The sequence below is a fragment of the Eptesicus fuscus genome, chromosome 14, assembly GCF_027574615.1.
Source record: "Eptesicus fuscus isolate TK198812 chromosome 14, DD_ASM_mEF_20220401, whole genome shotgun sequence".
NCBI classification, from domain to species: domain Eukaryota; kingdom Metazoa; phylum Chordata; class Mammalia; order Chiroptera; family Vespertilionidae; genus Eptesicus; species Eptesicus fuscus.
Window position 1 is genome coordinate 77,885,057 of NC_072486.1, and position 20,738 is coordinate 77,905,794.

The 20,738-nt window shown below is 42.6% G+C and overlaps 1 protein-coding gene across 1 annotated transcript; it reads left to right on the forward strand.

Annotated features, from left to right (window-relative positions):
• The first annotated feature begins 291 nt into the window (after positions 1–291).
• LOC129151449 (GTPase IMAP family member 4-like) lies at positions 292–13,864 on the forward strand. Its single transcript, XM_054726419.1, is given in 4 exon segments — positions 292–384; positions 8,727–8,798; positions 12,152–12,235; positions 12,238–13,864. Coding segments are annotated over 3 exon segments (954 nt in total). The 5' UTR covers positions 292–384; positions 8,727–8,737; the 3' UTR covers positions 13,047–13,864.
• Positions 13,865–20,738: the final 6,874 nt, after the last annotated feature.

Below are 20,738 nucleotides of genomic sequence, written 5' to 3' on the forward strand. Positions count from 1 at the left end.
GGAGCTGTTTCTGATGGGGGAGGGGTCCCGTCACTGCCTGCACAGCCTCTTCCTCCACATATTGCTTATTTTAACAAGTCACAAACAGGAAATGGGAGGTGCCTGGCAGCTGGCCCGCTCTGACAGGAAGCATCCCATAAGTGGACAAGCACACGGCTTGCTGGTCGCTGGGTCTTGTCTACAGCAATTTCCACCCACCCGGAGGACCTGCTCCTGTCTGCAGGGGCCACACCCCTTTCTTCATTCACAGCAACTGTGTCCTGGATCAGTTGGCCTCCTGACCACTCCAGTTTAACTGCATCTGCCTGTTTCCTCTGAGTCCACTGCCTGCAAGAGTTCATACTTCCCCAGGCCGCCCAGCACTGGCCTGCTGTGCCCCACCAGGTAAGAGGAGGCGGGGGAGGGTCCCACCAGCCAGGGTGTCTGAGATCCCACAACCTAGTCGGAGCCACTCACTGCTGGTGTGACCTCACACAGGTTACCCTACTTCTGGGCTCACCCATGGTTGAAAGGGGACTGTGATGGTGCTCTGGGGACAACATTGGGTGTGTAGTAGGGAAAACAGGCCTGGGAACCACTTGCCCTGAGCCCACAGCCCAGCACATTCCACAGTGCTTCAGGCTTTCCAGCTAATTGCCTATTGCTTAGCCCATTGGATCTTTTGGAGTCTCACAGGGTTTCACGCAGCTGCGGGAATATTCTCATCCCACTTGATGGATGAGAAAACTGAGCCTCCCCAGGTGCCCAGCTTGGGGGGAGGGGTGGGTATGCTTCTTAGTTTGTCTCTCTTAATTTCTTAACCTCGCCCCACTGCGCACCTGTTCCACAGGAGACCCCTGAGTACACATTGTTTCATGACCTTGTCCTTCTTGAAACCACTCTTTTCTCCCTCAATAGCCCACACTTTTCCTCTGACACGACATAGGGCTCACTGCATGGAGAACAGACTCATGTTCAGGCACAAGGACAATCCCACTGTCTGCTGAACCTTATGTGAGAGAAGTATCCAGAAATCGCAAGAACTAAACTAGAAAACGGGGACTGTAAATGGGGAATATGGGGAAATATGGGGACTGTGGCAGATGAGTGAAATATGGGGACTGTGGCAGATGAAATATGGGTAACTATGGGGACTGTGGCAGGAAATATGGGGACTGTGGCAGATGAGTGAAGGAGACACTTAGGAACAAGGCAGACAAGAAATAGTTTGATTTTCCTAAAACAGCAGGAGGGAGCCTGCTTTCTCATGGTTTGATACAATAAGGTATCATCATGATAAAAATCAGGCTCTTGTAATTTCAAAATCATTATAAAATCAAAGTACAGTTATATTCATTTCCTTCAACCCACTGTCTGAACTAGACCCCCTATTGTCCTGCCAATGCTCTTACAACTTCAGCTTGCACACTGCCTGCCACTACCTGGCCCCATTTTGGAGACGATGAGTAGAATTTTCCTTTTAGAGAAGGAATCTGCCTCCTTTCTTGATCCTCCCATTCTTGCCTACTCTGACACCTTTGCCTGCTCTGAGATTGGCCTGCACCACAATCCTGCAGGTCTGCCATGCTTCCCCCAGTCTTTTCCTAGGCTTTATTCTGTCCTGTTAATATTTTGTCTGTGACTCATTTTAGCATCTTTGTCAACATCCTTTGTCACTCTCTCAAGACACTTTGTTATTTGATAATTTCTGCCTAAAAGCCCATTCCCCTGTGGACAGACATCTCCCCTGCCACCTGACACATTCAGAAGACGGTCCAGGAGAACTACTACCCTGCATCATGGCTAATGTTAACTGAGTTTGATGGCCTTTCTGTGTCAGGCACTCTGATCCATTTGGGTCACACAGATAATCAAGTCAGTGAAACACCAGATTGGTTCACACTGAAATGCTTCAATTCAGAGCAGCTCCTGCCCCCTGCAGTTTTCTCTTTGAATAACCTTGGAAAAGCATGCACTCAGGATTTCACGGTACAATTGTCTCTGTTGGTTTCAGGGCAGTCTTCCAGCCTGTCAGCCTCAGTTTATGTTCTGACCATGGAACAGCCACATTGTATGTGGGGTCCTGTGGACTTATTTGTATTAATCTTCTTCCCTCCTGTGGAACAAGGAGAATTGGCTGGCAAAAGGAGCTGCTTTTCAGTTTTCGTTCCAAGACAATTGTGTGACCTTGGGAGGGTCATTTGTTGCTCAGTTTCCTAATGTTTTAATCAAAATTTTAAACCTATATTAATTTAGGAGAAGAATAAATAATGGACAGGAAAGAACTTAGAAAGTTATAAGTGGCCACACAAGGGTTATTACAATGATGAAGTTCACTATCTACATGGTCACCACTGTCATCATCTTTGGCAAAGATTGATTCAAACATATTTTCTGAGGTTTCCAAACCTCACAAAAGGTCATTTAAAGTAGAAAAGGTGTCATAGAATTGGAGCAGGTTTAGCAACAGCCAGAGTATAATTTCCCAGAGTCAAGGACAGGGTATAAGAGAGGGTGGTGAGGAGAGGCTCTTTTCTGGGCTTAAGTGGGGAGGGTAGAAGGGGGAGGAAAGGGTAAAAGAAAGGAGGAAAGGAAAGAAGGAAGTTTCACATCTGATGATGTGAAAATGGGTGGTTTTCCTAAGGAGGCCCCAAAAAATCACTCAGTGGATAGAAAAACATGCAAGCATTATTTCTATATAACAGAAGCAATCTGAATAGCAAACATACTACGAACACCCTTTTTAATTCAGTGGTAATCAGTAAAATGCAAATGATAATGGATGAAGACATCCTTATGTATGCCCATAAGGGTGATAAAATATATTTAAAGTGGAACATCGCCAAGTACAAGTGCATATTTGAGGACTTCTCACACAAGGCTGGTGTCAGTGAGGATTTGCACGGTGCTCCTGAGTCACACTGACAATATCTTGTCAGGTGGGAGCTGTCTATCCCAGGTCAATTGTTGCACAGAAATATGTAGCAAGTGAAGCATGTATTTTGAGACAGCTCAAATGTTTGTTAATGAAGTGGCTCAGTTTGTTGAGCATTTTCCCATGCACCAAAAGGTCAAAGTTTCAATTCCTAGTCAGGGAACCTTCCTGGGTTCAATCTCTGGTTGGGCATGTTTGGTAGACAGTCAATCAATGTTTCTCTCTCACATCATTTTATATCTCTCTCTCTCTCTTTCTTCTCCATTCTCTCTCTCTTTCTCTCTTTCTCTCTCTCTTTCTCTCTTTCTCTCTCTCTCTCTCTCTCTCTCTCTCTCTCTCTCTCTCTCTCTCTCTCTCTCTCTCTCCTCCCTCCCTCTCTCTTTCACATTAATAAAAACATATATTAAAAAAGTAACTGGTCCTATCTGGTTTGGCTCAAATGATGAAGGGTCCTGGGTTCAATTCCAGTCAAGGACACATGCCCAGTGTTGTGGGCTTGATCCCCAGTGGGGGGGCATGCAGATTGGATAAAATGTTACACAAGTAATGTCATTTATGTAAAAGTTTAAAATGCAAAAACAGTATTAGACATAACCTATAGATAAAGGTGTATATATATAACTATAAGTACATATATGAAATGATACATAAAAACCTCAGAATATTGGTTGCCTCTGAAGGGCACAGGGTGGGTGAAAGAGACTGGGGAGTCAAAGAAACATAAATGAAATTCTAAGTGTAATGTGTTAGCTTTTTAATCAAACAGAATAGCTTCAGTAAAAATGCCAAAATATTTACATTTGTTCATTGCAAATTGTAGGTTTTTGTTTTATAACTCTGTGTATTTCTTCACTTAAAAATATGTTTCATAACTGCATAATATTTAAAACTGAATAAGTAAATACAACCTCATCTTAGGTATAGCTGTATGTGACATATTTGCCTTTTCTAACACCAAGATAAATGACACAATATTATGCCTCATCTGAATGAAACATTTATGCCAATTGATGCCAGTGATTGTGCCGGTTTCTGTTTAAATCTACTGGGATACAGAATGGTGATCACTGGGAGACAAGAATCTCAGAGCCAGCCAGGAAAAACATTTGATTAAACACTGAGCAGGAAGTGAGTTTTTCTTGAATTTGTCCTCAGTGTTGATTCCTTCTCTTTGGCCATGTCACCCTCTTCACTCTACCAACTGCTCAGGGGGCTGATCACATACTTGCTAGAACAGAGAAAGAAATTGCCTTGCTGTAAATGGCAGTGGCTTGTTGGAAGTACTGAGCATTTCCAGTGCCCGGCACTCTGTGTGTCACATGGGTATCCAGTGGCCAAGAGGAAAAGTACAGTGCACCTTCCCAGGGGAAGGTTGAATATGGGACATGAGTCCTTCAAGGACTGACATGAGTACTTTTTCCAGAAAGTTGGCCTACTTAGATTCCAAAAAAAATAAAATGAAATAAAATAATGTTCCCCTCTCCGTTTCATAAAAGAATGCTTTCTTCATTTCATGCCTTTCCCAGTTGGAGGGACAAAAGCAAATGATTGTTTTTAAACATTTGCTACTTTCCTATAAGCTAAGTAACAAAACAAAACAAAACAAAACAAAACAAAAAAAGCCACCAAGCATTGTGAGAACAGTGCAATGTGTTAGCATCACCTTGTTGCAGAAGACCAAGAAGACCAAGGACGCTTTTGAGGAAGTTGGAGGGACACTGTTTAATAACGCCAACGGACTCAGGGAACAACCTTCCAAATCTGAGTAAAGGAACACACATGGGGCCCTCCCTTATATCTCCCTCCCTGTGCTCTTTGTCCCACAAGCATGGATTATGTTTCCAGTCCTTTTCTCGGTCCTTGCAAGAAGGCCTCCAGGTATTGGGGGTCTCCAGGCCATATCTGATGGTCTGGCCTGGTATCAGCATTAATAACCGTCCCTCTGGCCAGAGCACTGTCCACATTCCAATGGCCTCTGTAACTGGTTCTGCAAGACCAGCATCTGGGAAAGAGTTAGCGACTTAATCATAGGTCATCAGGAATGTACACCAAGCTTACTGGCCTAGACTCAGTTCACCAGCCCCAAATATCAGGGCTACATTGGAATCAGCCCTTTTAGCGTCCTCGTTATTAGTCCATAGTTTTCCCCTTTGAGGTGAGAGGCTGCTGTATTGTTTCTCTAACATAATGGGATTGAATTGAATATAAATGAATAGATTGAATATAAGTGAAAGATACATAATCTTTTTTAAATTTTAAAAATATTTTTATTGAATTCATCTATTGAATTTTGTTTTCACTTCACTGTTCTCTCTATACATTCAGCAATATCACACTTCTTTCATCATAGAAACTATGATGCTTGCCTTCTGGTAGAGCTAGTCCTCCCTCGTTATTTTTTTTTTTTTTTTGATGGTGCCAAATAACTTTTTCTTCATCTAAATGAACTTTATAATCCACATTTTATAGTTTATAACGCACTTCTTAATTATATAACCCACTCTATCTCACCTGCAGGAAAAAGTGATAAGACATTTAGAATTTATAGTTATATATGACTATGTAATAGAAATATCTATTAATTCCAATTTTATGAAATTCTTTAAACATAGGATCCTGTTGAATTGGTGAAATTCCTTTTCTGTATTTAAACAATTTTCCTCTTCATCTTTGTTGTTGTTAAGTCTCACTGAGGTTATTTTTCCATTGATTTTTAGAGAGAGTGGAAGAAAGGGAGTGAGAGAGAGAGAGAGAGAGAGAGAGAGAAAGAGAGAGAGAGAGAGAGAGAGAAGAGAGAGGCTGCATTCTGCACACATCAAGACTAGGGCCTGGGATTGAACCTGCAACTGATGCACATGCCCTTGGCCAGGATTTGAATCTGCAAACCTTCTGTCTGAAGGCTGGCGCTGTACCCACTGAGTGAAACAGGCCAGGGCAAGGGCTTCTCAATTTATTTATTTTTCTTTTTGTTTCTCTGATTGGGAGTTTTCTGCTACCCTGTCTTCTAAATGGCCGATGGAGCCTCTGCTTCACCTAATGTGCCTCTGTTTCACCTAATTAAGTAGATTCCTTCTACTTAATTATTCATTTCAGATATTTATTCTTCATCTCTGACTAGTTCATTTTTATGGTTTCTATGTCCTTTTTCATTCTAGATGTCTCTGTTGGTATTCTCACAAAGTTACTTGAGCATCCTTAAAACCATTGTTTTGAACTCTGTATATGGTAGACTGCCTTCATTTCATTTAGTTCTTTCTATGGGGATTTCTCCTGTTCTTTCTTTGGTGTATGTTTCTTTGTCCCCTGTTTTGCTGCCTCTCTGTATTTGTGTCTGTGTATTAGGTATATCTGCTATGTTTCCCAGGCTTGGTCGGGTGCCCTTACATAGTAGGTGTATTATGGGGCTCGGTGGCACAGTTTCCCTGGTCACCTCCATAGTGTAGGAACGTTCCTTGTGTGGAATATGTGAGGCCTCCTGTTGTGGTTGAGTCTTCTTCGCTCTTGGCCCATCCATGGGTGTGGTTGACCTTTAAGTTAACTGATTATGAGGATGAATCTTGGACTACAGCTACTGTGAGGAGGCTGACCACAGGAGGCAGAATTTGCCCCAGCAATGTCTGGTGCCTGCCGAGTTCTCCTTTGGGCGTATTGTTTGTGCAGCTAATTGGGTCATGCTCTGCTGTGGTCTGAGGTCTGATAACAGGTTTGTCTATCCTGGGACCTTTGGGGAGGGACTCCTGTGCAGATGAATGTCAGGTACTGCCTGTGACCAACCCTGAGCTACCTGTTTGGAGCTAAAAGAAATCCACAGTTTGTGGCTGACTCTGCTGGGCCTGGGTGTGTGTATGGAAGGAGTAAAGGTGTGCACCAAGCCTGGCCTTCACCAGCTCTGAGCCCAGAGGCAGGTCAACAAAGGCAGAAAGTATTTTTAGCTGGAAAAGTGGGCAGGTCTCCTACATGGCATATTTATGCAGCTCCTCCCCTCACTTTCTCTTTCCCCCTCTTCCTCAATATCCTCACTCAGCATTGCCTTCAAAGTTAGAGAAGGAAGCAGAACCCAGATTTTCCAGGTAAAGGAATATGGGTGCTTGCATATGTGTATTGGGGAAGAAGCATGGAAATATGGTATTTGGTGGAGAGGGGACCTCTCCCCTGGGTTTATACCCGAAACTTCCAGCAAACTTGTTTTCAGAATAGATTTCTTGTTGCTTTCTGATTTCCGTCTCTCCTGATTTTAGGCTATAATCTGTTTTAAAATATGAGCCCTACAAATGAGTACCTCTTTTAGGAATAGCTGCTTAAGATATTTGTATAAGTGAATTATTTCTTTCACCATGTATAGAATTTATAAATAAACTTAAGAGGTAGAGTTGGGTGAGCAGGAAGAATTAGCTGAGGGCAGCTGGTCAGTGAAGAGAACTGGGAAGTGTAAAAAGCAAACCTTGATGTTTTTCCACCATGAGCACCCATCAAAAACATCATCTTTGTAGAAAAGCTTATGTGTAAAAATTCTGTGATTTATCCTCTCAGTTTATAAGAAGCTGTGTTCTATTTGTTGTCCTTAAGGAATTAAAACATAACTTTTCTTTCAAAAGTGGCGTCTGTCTTCCTCATAGTTTTTCAAGTGTGTGTTTTATGGCTTTTTATTGAATTAGCCTGTCCTTAACAACTAGCATTTTCAACCTGTCCTAATCAAAGCCTACTTCAATATGAATCATTTAAATGGCTTTGACTATTATCAAACATTTCTAGGTAATAAGGAGACAAAATATTTAAAATGCAATACCATGCTTCTATGACACTAAGCATTGATGAATAAAGAAATAATAATATTTTTCATAGATGTAGACTGGACCAAAAGATCAGAGAGGAAGCAAGAATCAGAGGAATTTGTGATAAATTTATTTGACAAATATTTATTGAGAATCACTCATTTTCTAATATTGTGCTTGTCCCAGGTAATAAGGAAAATACAAGACAGATAGTGCTACCATCATCACACACTTACAGCCTAAAGGGGCAGAGTAAAAAGAGTAAACAACTTTATATTTTGGTATGTGTTCTATAGGATCCCCGGGGGGAGGGAGCATATGATTAGAGCAAATAGCAAGTGGACCCCAGCACAGCTGTATTGTTGTTGGTGATGGTGTTGTGGGGAGAGATGTTGGAGAAAAAGAATCAAATTTTAGTTTTAAAAAAGCATCTGATTATAGAGGATAAAAGATATTGATGATGAGATGATTGCTTAGGATCCTGTTACATGACAAACAAATAACAGTGGCTTGGATTAACATAAAGGTGGGGAGAATAGATAATTTTTGCATGTTCTGGAGGTAGAATCCATAGGAATAGGTTTTGGACTGATGAGCAGGTGAAGAAAGAGGAGATGTAGATAACCCAAGATTCTACAGGAGCCACCTGCTTAATGTTGATGCCATCACTACAACAGGGACAGGATCATTTATGTGATCAGGAGGGCATGTAGGAGCCAGAGGAGGTCAAGGCTTACATTTTGGCTGAGTTCTGTTTAAGTTGCCCATGAACTTGGCAATGGAGAAGTTGAATGGAATATTAAAGTCCAGGGTCCAGGATATGGAGTACTTAACAAACAGCATTCAAAGCAATAATTGCTGAATATGTTTGTGTAGAGAAAAAGAAACTGACAACGGGAAGTTGAGGAGATGTGTTGGGAAATAGGGAAGGTGAAATCAAGTAGCAAGTTTATGGAAAATAATAAACTGTTGTCTGCAGGTGGTTTTGGTTTCCAGTTACTCTCCATTTCTCTAAAATGAGTTCTGTTTCTTATCTTCAGGAATTCTACCTATGATGGCAAATCAATTGTACATTTCACCTTTGAACTTCAGTGAACCCAGGACCAGCAATGGTGAGAGGTTTCTCAGACTCCCCGGGCCTGAGGACTGGGAAAGAAGAAAATGAGAGCAGTTGATTCATTCACATCCCTAATTTCCTGCTCCTGGTGGCCTCACTGTTACCAAAAAATTCAACAGACTGGCTCACTCAGTTTCTCACTTACTCTTCCTTTTACTTTCTTTTCTACAGACATCAATGATATCACTTGAACTTATACTGGACTGTGAAACCACACCGTAATTTAGTAGTCTAAAACATCAACCATTTCTTTGGCTCTCAATTTGCTAAGTCAGCTGGGCAGTTCTTGGGTCTGGGCCAACTGGGCTTATCTCAGCCAGACTCACTCATACACCAGTGGTAAGCCGGTGGTTTGGTACAAAACTGGATAATCTTTTTTTAAAATTTAAAAAATATTTTTATTGATTTCAGAAAGGATGGGAGAGGGAGAGTGAGATAGAAATATCAATGATTTGTGAGAATCATTGATTGACTGCCCCACCCCCCTGGGGATAGACCCTGCAAACCAGGCATGTATTCTGAATGGGAATTGAACCCTGACCTCCTGGTTCATAGGTCAAGACTCAACCACTGAGCCACACCAGCTGGGCCTTTTTTTCCTTTTTTAGATTAAATTTATTGGGGTGACATAGGTTAATAACATTTTATGTTTCAGGTTTACAATTCTATGATGTGTCATCTGCATATTGCATTTGTACTCACCACCTAAATCTTTGTCTCCTTCCTTCACCATTATTTGACATCCTTTACCATCTTCAACCTGCCATCATACTGTCTCCTGGACTATCAGTTTGTTTGTTTTGTTGTTTTGCTTGTGGCTTTCTCTTTTATGTTCCATATATGAATGAAATCATATAGTTCTTATCCTTTTTTCATCACTTATTTTGCTTAGTATGACACTATTAAGATACAGAAATTGGGTAAATTTGAATTTGAAAGACACATGAACATGTCTGGTAGTTTGCAGGCTCTTGGGTAGGCTAGGGTGAGAGGGATAACTGGGCCTTGTGTCCCTCACCATCAAGCAGGCAAGTCCATGGGCCTCTTCTTAAAGCAGGTGCAGGGTTCAGAGCAGAAGGAGACAGAAAGCCACAGGGCATCAGCACTTTTGGAGTGTACTTGCATCATGTTTCTACTGCCTTATTGTCCAGAGTAAGTCACAGGACCCACCAGATGCCATAGGTGAAGAAATAGACTCATCACCTTGTGGGAGGAGCTTCAGAGCTACATCCCAAAGAGACATGTTTACAGAAATGGGAAGAATTAATGACCAAAGCTGCAAATTATCACATAGATTACCAGATGCTGTCAACATTGGAAAATTGTTGTAGTGTTGGAGCTGGCCTTTGGTGGTTTTCTTTTTTCTTTTTCACTTCCCATGATTTTCCTGCTTCTTTCTGAATGTCCAACTAATGACCCAGGATATCCTTAGAATGGAATCTCCACTGTAATGCTAACTAAATAATAATCTGAACTCCAACCCACATTTTCCCTTAATCTTAGCCATTCTGTAGCCAGTGTTCTCAGCTTCTGGATATTTACTTTTCTCATTTTAGAATTCTGCTTTTCATATGTCAGAAACTCTGTCTTAGAGATGGTTGTGCCAATCACTGGATTAGCAACAGCTTCACCAAAATATGTGTGGATCTGGGGAATAAGTGATGATTTGGGGAGGCCAGAACAGGGAGGTGGGTGGAGGAGCTCTGCAAAATCTTTCTTTTGTTTGATATTTTAAAAAATTATTCCAATTTACAGAATAGACTGCAGAGGGCACAATGGAAATAAGAGTCAACTTAGGGGACTGCTGAGACATGATTGGGGATGTTAATTTGAGCTAGTATGATGGTCTTCAAAATGGAGAAAAATGGAGATTGATGGATGGAGCCAGGAGAACTTGCCGATGAATGGGTTATGGAAAGCAAGGGGAAGAGAACACTCAAGGATATTCCTAGATTTTTCATCTGAGGAAGTAGGTGAATGGTGATGATATATCTGAAAAAATAAAATGGAGTTTGTAATCATGTCTGCAATATTGTCAGTGTGATGATGTATGCATTGACTCAAAGAAGAGATAGGTGGTTATAATATTCCCTGCAGGAATCAGTCTTATTCAAGGGCTGTGCTGACAGGGTCTTCCTTCAGGGAGAAACAGGTTCTCAGATGTGGTTGTCAGTTGTCTTCCATGGTCTTGGTCTGTAGTTAACAAATCCTGAAGACTTTAACTTTATAGACAGACACATTACTATACTGATGCTATTCTGTATGAGTTTTTAGTATTATTATTATTTATGAATCAAGGGATTTTATAGTAACTCCTGAGCATTGTTAAAACTTTCTGCCATTATATGAACAACATAAACTGATGAACAAAAACAGATAACTTGTCAAAATATTAATTTAAAGCGATAAGCAGAGTTACTGAATAGGAATGTGGAAAGAGCTATATAGATGAATTTGTATTCCATTTAAGATACAGTTATTTTGAAAGAATCTTTCAGTTGCTATGCTCTATATGTTGTTCTGTTATCAACTTTTAAGTGTCCAAATAAATAGATATGCCTAAGTAGCATTAACACAGTATAACTATACTGATGCTACTCTTTATGAGTTTTTAGTATTATTGTTATTATTTATGAATCAAGGGCTTTTATAGTAACTCCTGAGTACTATTAAAACTTTCTGCTATAACTTTTCAAAACATTAATTTAAATAGAAAAATGTTACTAGATTTCTATGCTAAAGTGGTAAGTTTAAATGTAAAGCATTTAGTTCTCCTGGGAATCATAATCCCTGATAAGATGGCTGCATACACGAAATGTAAAGGAACACTTTGTTTTTCTGTACATGCACACATTTCTCCTCTGCAAGAAGGCTTGAATCAACCTTAAGAAGGCTTGATGGGAAGAAGAAAATTTCCATCTTGAATCACCCTTCTTAATGGGAAGAAGAAAAATTCCATTTTGAATATAATTTTGGGGGAGGAGATCTTCCACTGTGATGTCCCAAAGTCAAATTTTGTGTGACTTCCCACATTATCTAATGAGGAACAGCTACCAGCAGTAGCTCAGAGTTCTCATTTGACCATTTTACACCCTCCTTCCATGGCACTTAGCCTCCAAAGATCAGAGTGAGCAGCCCAAGGGACTACTGAAAAGTGTCCAGCATTCCCCAAGTCCTGCAGGAGAGAGGTCAAACCCAGGGGTCTGATAGACCTCCTGTGAGTGCAGAGATCACTCATTGACAGGACACTAGTGGGCAATAGAGAAGGGCATCTATGGGTGGGGGACTTGGAGGGTTAAATTTTGAAGGTAAGTCCTAACACTGGGCTTTTTTTTCTTGATGTGCCAGGGCTTCGAAACGAAGACCCCAGAGATTCACAATTGAGACTTTTCTTAGTGGGTAAGACTGGACCAGGCAAAAGTGCCACAGGAAATCCGTCACCAAGGTCTGTGAGAAAGGGAGCAGCACCTGGAATGGGAGAGAAATTGTCGTCGTGGACACGCCTGGCATTTTCGACACTGAGGTACGGGATGCTGACACGCAAAGGGAGATTGCTAAATGTGTCCTCCTGACCTCCCCTGGGCCTCATGCTGTGCTCCTGGTGGTCTCACTGGGCCAGTACACAAAGGAAGAACAAAAGGCTGTGGAGAAGATGCTGTCAATGTTTGGACCCAAAGCTAGGAGATACATGATTCTCTTATTCACCCGGAAAGATGACTTGAATGGCATGGAGTTCTATGATTACTTAAAGGAAGCTCCAGAAGGCATTCAAGATCTGATGAAGCAGTTCAAGGATCATCACTGTGAGTTCAACAATAAGGCGACAGGTGCTGAGCAGGAGGCTCAGAGGGCACAGCTGCTGAACCTGGTCCAGCGCATAGTGAGGGAGAACCAGGGAGGATTCTACACTAACAAGATATACCAAAGGGCTGAGGTGGAGATTCAGAAACAGATCCAAGTGATACAAGAACAATGCAGAGTTGAGTGGGAGAGAGAAAAAAGGCAGTTAATAGAGGAGTATGGAGAGAAAATCAGAAAGCTAGAAGATGAACTGGAGCGGGAAAAGAGACAGGTAGAAATGAAGACGACATTTGAAGAAAAGGAGAATTACTATTCCTTTAGGCAACAAAATGCTAGAAGTGAAGTTGAGAATCAGGAAGGGATACTTACCTTAATCTTCACAATATTCGATATTGCTTCCTTTGTTTTCTCATTTCTGTTCCAGGAAGATGAAGATTATTGAAAATCTGTCTATATTTCCTACATATTTTCAGGTGTCCTTTCCCCATGTAACTTTCCCCAAAGTAAGAGCTTTCTGTCCTCAGGCTCTCAGGACTAGGGGGTGTAGTAAATTTCATTGTTAGCAATAACTAGGCTTTTGACTGATTTAACAGGGGAGGGACACATTCTCACTTTGTAAAACTCCAAAGCAGAAAGTATGGATGCTCTCTTTCTTCAGACATGCAGAGAAAAGGAATGCGGGGGACTGAAGGATGACCCTAAGCTTTCTCTATTATCCCTTAGAAACATTTTCTCCTCTAGATCCTTTTTAGATTGGCACATAATGTCTGCCTGTGGCTTCTACTTCTTGTTTTTACCTTTTGGAACACAATGATCATTTTACCTATGTGGATAGAGAAATCAATTCTTTTTGTTAAGTAATCTATAGATGGAGATGCTTATGGAATACTTTCTGGATAAATTTGTTGAATTGAATTTGTACAGAGAAATGAAATTATCCCTGCCCAATGAAGAACAAAAATTTGTCTGGAAAACAGATCTCTCAGAATTCAACTAAGTGAAACAATAGGAAGAGCAAAAGACAGATTCAACAGCTAACAGAGCAATGTTCAGTATATTCAGATGTTTCTGTAGAGAGTTTCTGACCAACTTCAATGTAACCACTTTGCTGAATAACTAGTTCTCTCCTTTTTTGTGTGAAACTCACTGTTGCTGGTGCACTTCCATCACCCCACACCTTGATTACTTACTGCCAGGTGGGTCATCCCCACACTGCTTCCCCCATCCACTTGAATTGTTTGCTATTGTTACTATAATAAAACTTTTATATTCTCTCATATTCGTGCAAAATGGGAGTCTGTTTTTCTTTACGAAATATCACTAATACTTCTAAGAGCACAGGGATAAATTTCACTTTTTGGTGAATGTTGAAGATGATTTTGTAGTTTGGCTTGGTCTAAAACCTACGACATCTCTCTAGTCATTTCTCCTGAAAGTTTGGACCACATTTTTAACCCCTCTGTCCATCAAAGACCACATTCTCTTTGGATTCATTCATTATTTGCTGATAGAAATTTGTGTAACCAAGAAGGTTTCCAAGAGTTTTGTATGTTTCCTGAGGAAAAAAAATCCCTTTCATCTATAGTAATAATAGCCTAGGTTGTCATCACACCTGTCACAAGATAGCTGCGTGCACAGAGGAGGCACTCCAGGGGCCATCTGTGTGGTGAGGCCTGGTGGTCCCACGGCTCCATGGGGTGCAGAGGAAGCCGATCCCAGTGTCTCCACTGCCTCGCACAGAGGGTGTGGGTCCCAGCAGAGGAGGTGGGTCGTGGCAGGGGAGAGCAGTTGTGGGTGAACAGGCTGGCAAGGGAGGGCAGTTGTGGGCGATCAGGCTAGCAGGGGAGGGCAGTTGTGGATGATCAGGCTGGCAGGGGAAGGCAGTTGGGGGTGACTAGGCCTGCAGGGGAGGGCAGTTGGGGGTGACCAGGCTAGCAGGGGAGGGCAATTAGGGGCGACCAGGCAGGCAAGAGAGGGAAGTTAGGGGTGATCAGGCTGGCAGGGATGTGCAATTAGGGGCAACAAGGTTGGCAGGGGAGCAGTTAAGCATTGATCAGGCTGTCAGGGTAGTGGTTAGGGGGTGATCAGGCTGGCAGGCAGAAGCAGTTAGGGGCAATCAGGCAGGCAGGCAGGCGAGCGGTTAAGAGGCAACAATCCTTGATTGTCAGAGGGATGTCCGAGATTGGAGAGGGTGCAGGCGGGGCTGAGGAACACATATACCCTGCCCCGCCCTCCTGTGCACGAATTTTGTGCACCGGGTCTCTAGTAAAGATTTATAAAGAACCAGGCCATAAGAAAATTTCTCTTCATTTTTCTATGCTGTAAAACAATTTAAAGAGCATTGTAACTATCTGGACTTTGAAGATTTGGAATAATTCTCATACAAAGCAGTCTGGTTCTGGAGCTTACTTTGTGGTGTGGCTCCTTAGAGTTTTCTCTATTTCTTCCATAACAATGCTTTTTATGTGTGTGTTTTTTTTTTTTTAAATATATTTTATTGATTTTTTACAGAGAGGAAGAGAGAGGGATAGAGAGCTAGAAACATCGATGAGAGAGAATCACCGACCAGCTGCCTCCCGCACACCCCCCACCGGGGATGTGCCCGCAACCAAGGCACATGCCCCCAACTGGAATCGAACCTGGGACTTTTCAGTCCGCAGGCCGACGCTCTATCCACTGAGCCAAACCGGTTTTGGCTATGTGTGTTTTTTTTAAACTTTATTGTTGAAAGTATTACAAATGTCCCCTTTGTTTGTTGTTGTTTTCCCCATTAACTCTCTCCACTTAACAAGCACCTCTCCCAGGCCTTCACCACTCTATTGTCTGGGTCCATGAACTATGCATATAAGTTCCCTAGTTAATCACTCCCCCCATTCTCCCACCCCAGCCTTTCCTCTGAAATTTGTCAGTCTATTCCATGCTTCTATGTCTCTGGATCTGTTTTGTTCATTGGTTTATTTTGTTCATTAGATTCTACATATGAGTGAGATCATGTGATACTTATCTTTCTTTGACTGGCTTATTTTGCTTAGCATGATATTCTCCAGGTTCATCCATTCTATTGCAAATGATAAGAGTTTTTTTTCTTTTTTTACAGCTGTGTAATATTCTGTGGAACCACATCTTTCTTATCCACTCATCTGCTGATGATCATTTGAGCTGTTTCCAAATCTTAGCTATTGTAAATTGTGCTTCTATGAACATAGGTGTGCATATATTCTTTGTGATTGGTGTTTTGGGTTTCTTAGGGTATATTCCTAGAAGTGGGATCACAGGGTCAAATGGCAGTTCATTTTTAATTTTTTGAGGAAACTCCATACTGATTCCATAGTGACTCCACCAGCATTACCACCAGTAGTGTACTAGGGGTCCCTTTTATCCACATCCTTACCAACACTTGTCGTTTGTTGATTTGTTGACAATGGCTATTCTGACAGGTGTGAGGTTATATCCCATTGGCATTTTAATTTTCATGTCTCTGATAATTAGTGACTTTGAGCATGTTTTCATGTCTCTTGGCCTTTTGTATGTCTACATTGGAGAAGTGTCTGTTTAGGTCCTTTGTCCATTTTTCAATTGGATTGTTTGTCTTCCTTTTGTTAAGTTGTATGAGTTCCTTTTATATTTTGGAAATTAAACCATTATTGGATCTATTATTGGTAAATATACACTATCATGCAGTGAACTCTCTTTTCATTTTGTTGATGGTTTCTTTTGCTGTGCAGAAGGTTTCTACTTTGATATAGTCCCCTTTATTTATTTTCCATGATAACTGTTTATTTCATCTCCAGAGGACTGGTGCATGAACTTCGTGCATGGGTGGGGTCCCCAGACTTGGCCAGTGATCAGGGCCAATCAGGGCCAGGCATATTGTGGCCAGGCCAATCCGGGCCTGAAGGCCCAGGTTGGGTTGGGAGAGGAGGTGATGGTTACCAGGCTGGGCACAGAAGGAATAAACACTGATGCTGTGTCAGCACCCCACCACCCTGTGTTTCCCTGCCTTCCCCCTTCCTTCCCTCACAGCTGCACTGCTGCCATGGTGGGCAAGCAGTGGGTCAATCGTGGTCTACCAGCCAGGGAAAGGAACAGGGCATGGAAAATTGGCCAATGGCCCAGAGGAGGAAGCCAGCTCTCGATCCACCTGGGATAGAGGCCATGTCAGCCACCATGCACCCCCAGTTCCCCATCCCAGCCTGGGGCACAAAGGAGTCAGGAGAGCAGATGACAGTCACCAGAATGGGAATGGAAGGAATGGACACTACACAGACCTGTGTCAGCATCCCAACACTATGCAGTTCCCCCCCACCGCTCCCCTCCTCCTTCCCTCTCATAGCGACTGGTTGACCTGTCATTCCGGTTGTTCTGGTCATTCAGTCATAACAGTTGCTTAGGCTTTTATATGTATTTTAAAAGTATTTTAAAATACATATATCTTATATGTATTTTACTAGAGGCCCATTGAATGAAGATTCGTGCAATAGACTTTCCTTCCCCTGGATGCCGGCACCCATTTTCCTCCAGCAACTAGGACCCAGGCCATTGCTCTGGCTGCAGCGGAGAAGCCAAGCCTCTTCAGTTGTCAGTCTTTGCTCTAGCTGGAGCCTTCAGTCTTCACTCTGTGCCTCCATATGCAAATTAACCCAAATCTTTGTTGGATTAATTTGCATACTCACTCCTGATTGGCTGGTGGATGTTGTGGAAGTACGGTCAATTTGCATCTTTCTCTTTTATTAGTATAGACTAGTGGCCCGGTGCACGAAATAAGAGGTTTCCCTTAGCCCAGCCTGCACCCTCTCCAATTGGGAACCCCTTGGGGGATGTCTGACTGCCAGCAGTAAGACGTCCCTCTCACTATCTGGGACTGCTGGCTCCTAACTGCTCACTTGCTTGCCTTCCAGGTCATCCCTAACTGCCTCTGCCTGCCTGCCTGATTGCCCATAACCCCTCTGCCTGCCTGCCTGATTGCTCCTAACCTCTCTGCCTGCCTGCCTAATTGCCCCTAACTGCCTCTGCCTGCCTGCCTGATCACACCTACTGCTCTCTTCTGCCAGCTTGATCTCACCCCCAACTTCCCTCCACTGCCAGCCTGGTTGCCCCCAATGGCCCTCCCCTGCTGGCCTGATCTTGCCATCAACTGCCCTCCCCTGCTTCCCTGGTTGCTACCAACTGCCCTCCCCTGCTGGCCTGATCTTGCCATCAACTGCCCTCCCCTGCTTCCCTGGTTGCTACCAACTGCCCTCCTCTGCTGGCCAATTTGGTTCTGATTGGTCACTTTATATGCGAGTCAGCATCAAAAGCTCTGCCTCCTAGGCACCCATTGGCTCTTCACAGCACCTACATTTGGTTCTGATTGCTCAATTCATATGCCAGTCAGCTTCAAAAGCTATGCCTCCTAGACAGCCATTGGTTCATCACAGCACCCACATTAGGTTCTTATTGGTCGATTCATATGTCTATCCACGTAAGAAGCTCTGCCTCTTCAGCAGCCTTTCGCTCCTCATAGCACTCAGATTATGTTCAGATTGGTCAGTTCCTATGCCAGTCGGCGTCTCTGGGACTATCAACAGGGGCCTGATCAGAAAGGAGGGGCTGATCAGCAGCCCTATTGGAGGCCTGGAGAGAAATGGAGGTGAGATTACTGGCCAGACTGGGAGAGAGAGGCAAGTGCTGATCAAAAGCTGCCACAGAGGCAATGGATCAGTCCCTGCTTCTCTCTTTAGGCCTATCTCTGGCCCTTATTCATAGCCCCTTTAGAAGTCAGTTCTGGGGCACCTTGCCTGCAGCGGAAGAAGTCAGTGCTGTGTTGCCACAGCATCTCAGTGCTGACTGCAGAACTGACTTCCTATTGGTTGAGCCTCCATCTTTATGACCCAGGTTTTTATATATTAGGATAATGGGATTAAGTTACTAACATAAAACATTACCTACAAAGAAAAACTCAGGCCCTCATGGCTTCACTAGTGAATTCTACCAAACATTTAAGAATTAATATCAATTCTTCACAAGCCCTTCCAGAAAATAGAGGAGGAAAAACACTTTCCAACTCATCCTATGATGCCAGTATTGTCCTTTAACAAATCAGAAAAATACATCACAATAAAAAAGTAACTATAGATCAATATCTCCTGTGGGTATGGATGTAAAAATCCTCAGCAAAATACTAACAGAAAGAATCCAGCAATATATAAAAATGTAGTACACACCGTGACTCAGTGGAATTTATCCCAGGAATGCAATATTGGTTTAACATTCATAAATAAATTAATGTAATCAGCATATCAATAGAATACAGTAGAAAACCACATGATAATCTCATCAGATTTAGAAATAGCATGTCACAAAATTGAACACCATCATAATAAAATCACCCAACAATCTAGGAAGAGAAAGAAAATTTTACAACCTGTTAAAATGCTTCTATGGAAAGTGCACAGCTACTACCATATTTAATAATGACACACTGAAAGCTTTCTCTTCCTCCTGTTAAGATCAGGAAGAAGACAAATATATTGGCTCTTGTCACTTCATTTCCATTTTGTACAGGAGTTTCTAACTGGGGCAATAAGACAAGAAAAGACATGTTCAAAAAATGAGAATAGGTCAACATCCATAAGCCAGTCCATGTCACATAGCACATTAACAATATAAACTATAAAAATAATTTGATTATCTCAATAGATAAAGAAAGAGCATTTGAGCATCCTTTCATCATAAAAACTCAATAAATTGAGTACAAAGGAAATGTATATTAATATAATAAAGGCCATATCTGATAAGCCCACAGCTAAGATCATACTCAACAGTAAAAAGATGAAAGCTTTTCCTGTGAGATCAGGAGAAATGCATGAGCAAACTCTTACTACATTTATTCAGTGTAGTACTAGGAGTCCTAACTAGAGCAATTAGGCATTAAGAAAAGCATCCAAAAGAGAAAGGAAAATTTAAAAGTGTCTCTATTTGAAAATAACAGATCTTATATACAGGAAATCCTAAATTCTACACATACATACACAGCACTTAAAAATAATAAGCAAATGCAGTAAATTTGCAGGACACAAAATCAATATAAAATACCATTTATATTTTTATACACTAATAATGATTTATCAGAAAGAGAAATTAAGAAAATAATTCCACCCTATCTAATAATAGACAAATATGCAAATTGACCATACCTCTGACACACCCACAAGCCAACCCCACCATCCAATCAGAGCAAGTATGCAAATTAACCCAAGCCAAGATGGCTACAGCCACAGAGAGCAAGGTTTCCTAGGTAACAGAGCAAGCCAAGCTTTCCGCCTGCCCTTGCCAGGCCTAAGCCTCCACTCAAGCTACAAAGTTTCAGTTATAGAAGGTAAACAAATTCAAACAAATGGCAGCAGAATGGAGCTTGAGAGAGCAGGCCAGGGTTGCCGACGGCAACAGGGGAAGCAAAGCTTTCCGCACACCCTGGCTGGGCCCACCCGCTTAAGGCAACAAAGTTTCAATTATAACCCCAACACAAATGGCTACCGGCATCAGAGGGAGCCCCAGGCTTGGCTCTGCTCCAGCCTACAAAGTTTCAATTGTAGAAGGAAAATAAATTCCAGATACCAGGGCCTCCATTTGCGTTGCCAGGGGGCATGGCCTGCATGCAAACCACCACAGGCCCCTCTCTCAGGCTGCCCAACACCCCAAGGGAACCCCCACCTGAACTGGGACGCCCTTCAGGGAAAACCAGCTGGCACCCACCCCTGTACCAGGCCTCTATCCTATCTAATAAAAGAGTAATATGCAGATTGATCATCACTGCAACACACAATATAGCTGCCACCATGTGGTCAAAGATCCTGCCCCCATGTGGACACAAGATGGCCACCACAAGATGGCCTGCAGGAGAGGGCAGTTGGGAGGCACCTGGCCTGCAAGGGAGGGCAGTTGATAAGGACCAGGCCTGCAAGGGAGGGCAGTTGGAGGTGATCAACCCTGCAGGAGAGGGCAGTAAGGGGTAACCAGGCCGGCAGAGGAGGGAAGTTGGGGGCAAACAGGCTGGCAGCAGAGTGGTTAGGTGGTGATCAGGCTGGCAGGTAGAAGCGGTTAGGGGCAATCAGGAAGGCTGGCAGGCAAGCAGTTGGGAGCCAGCAGTCCTGGA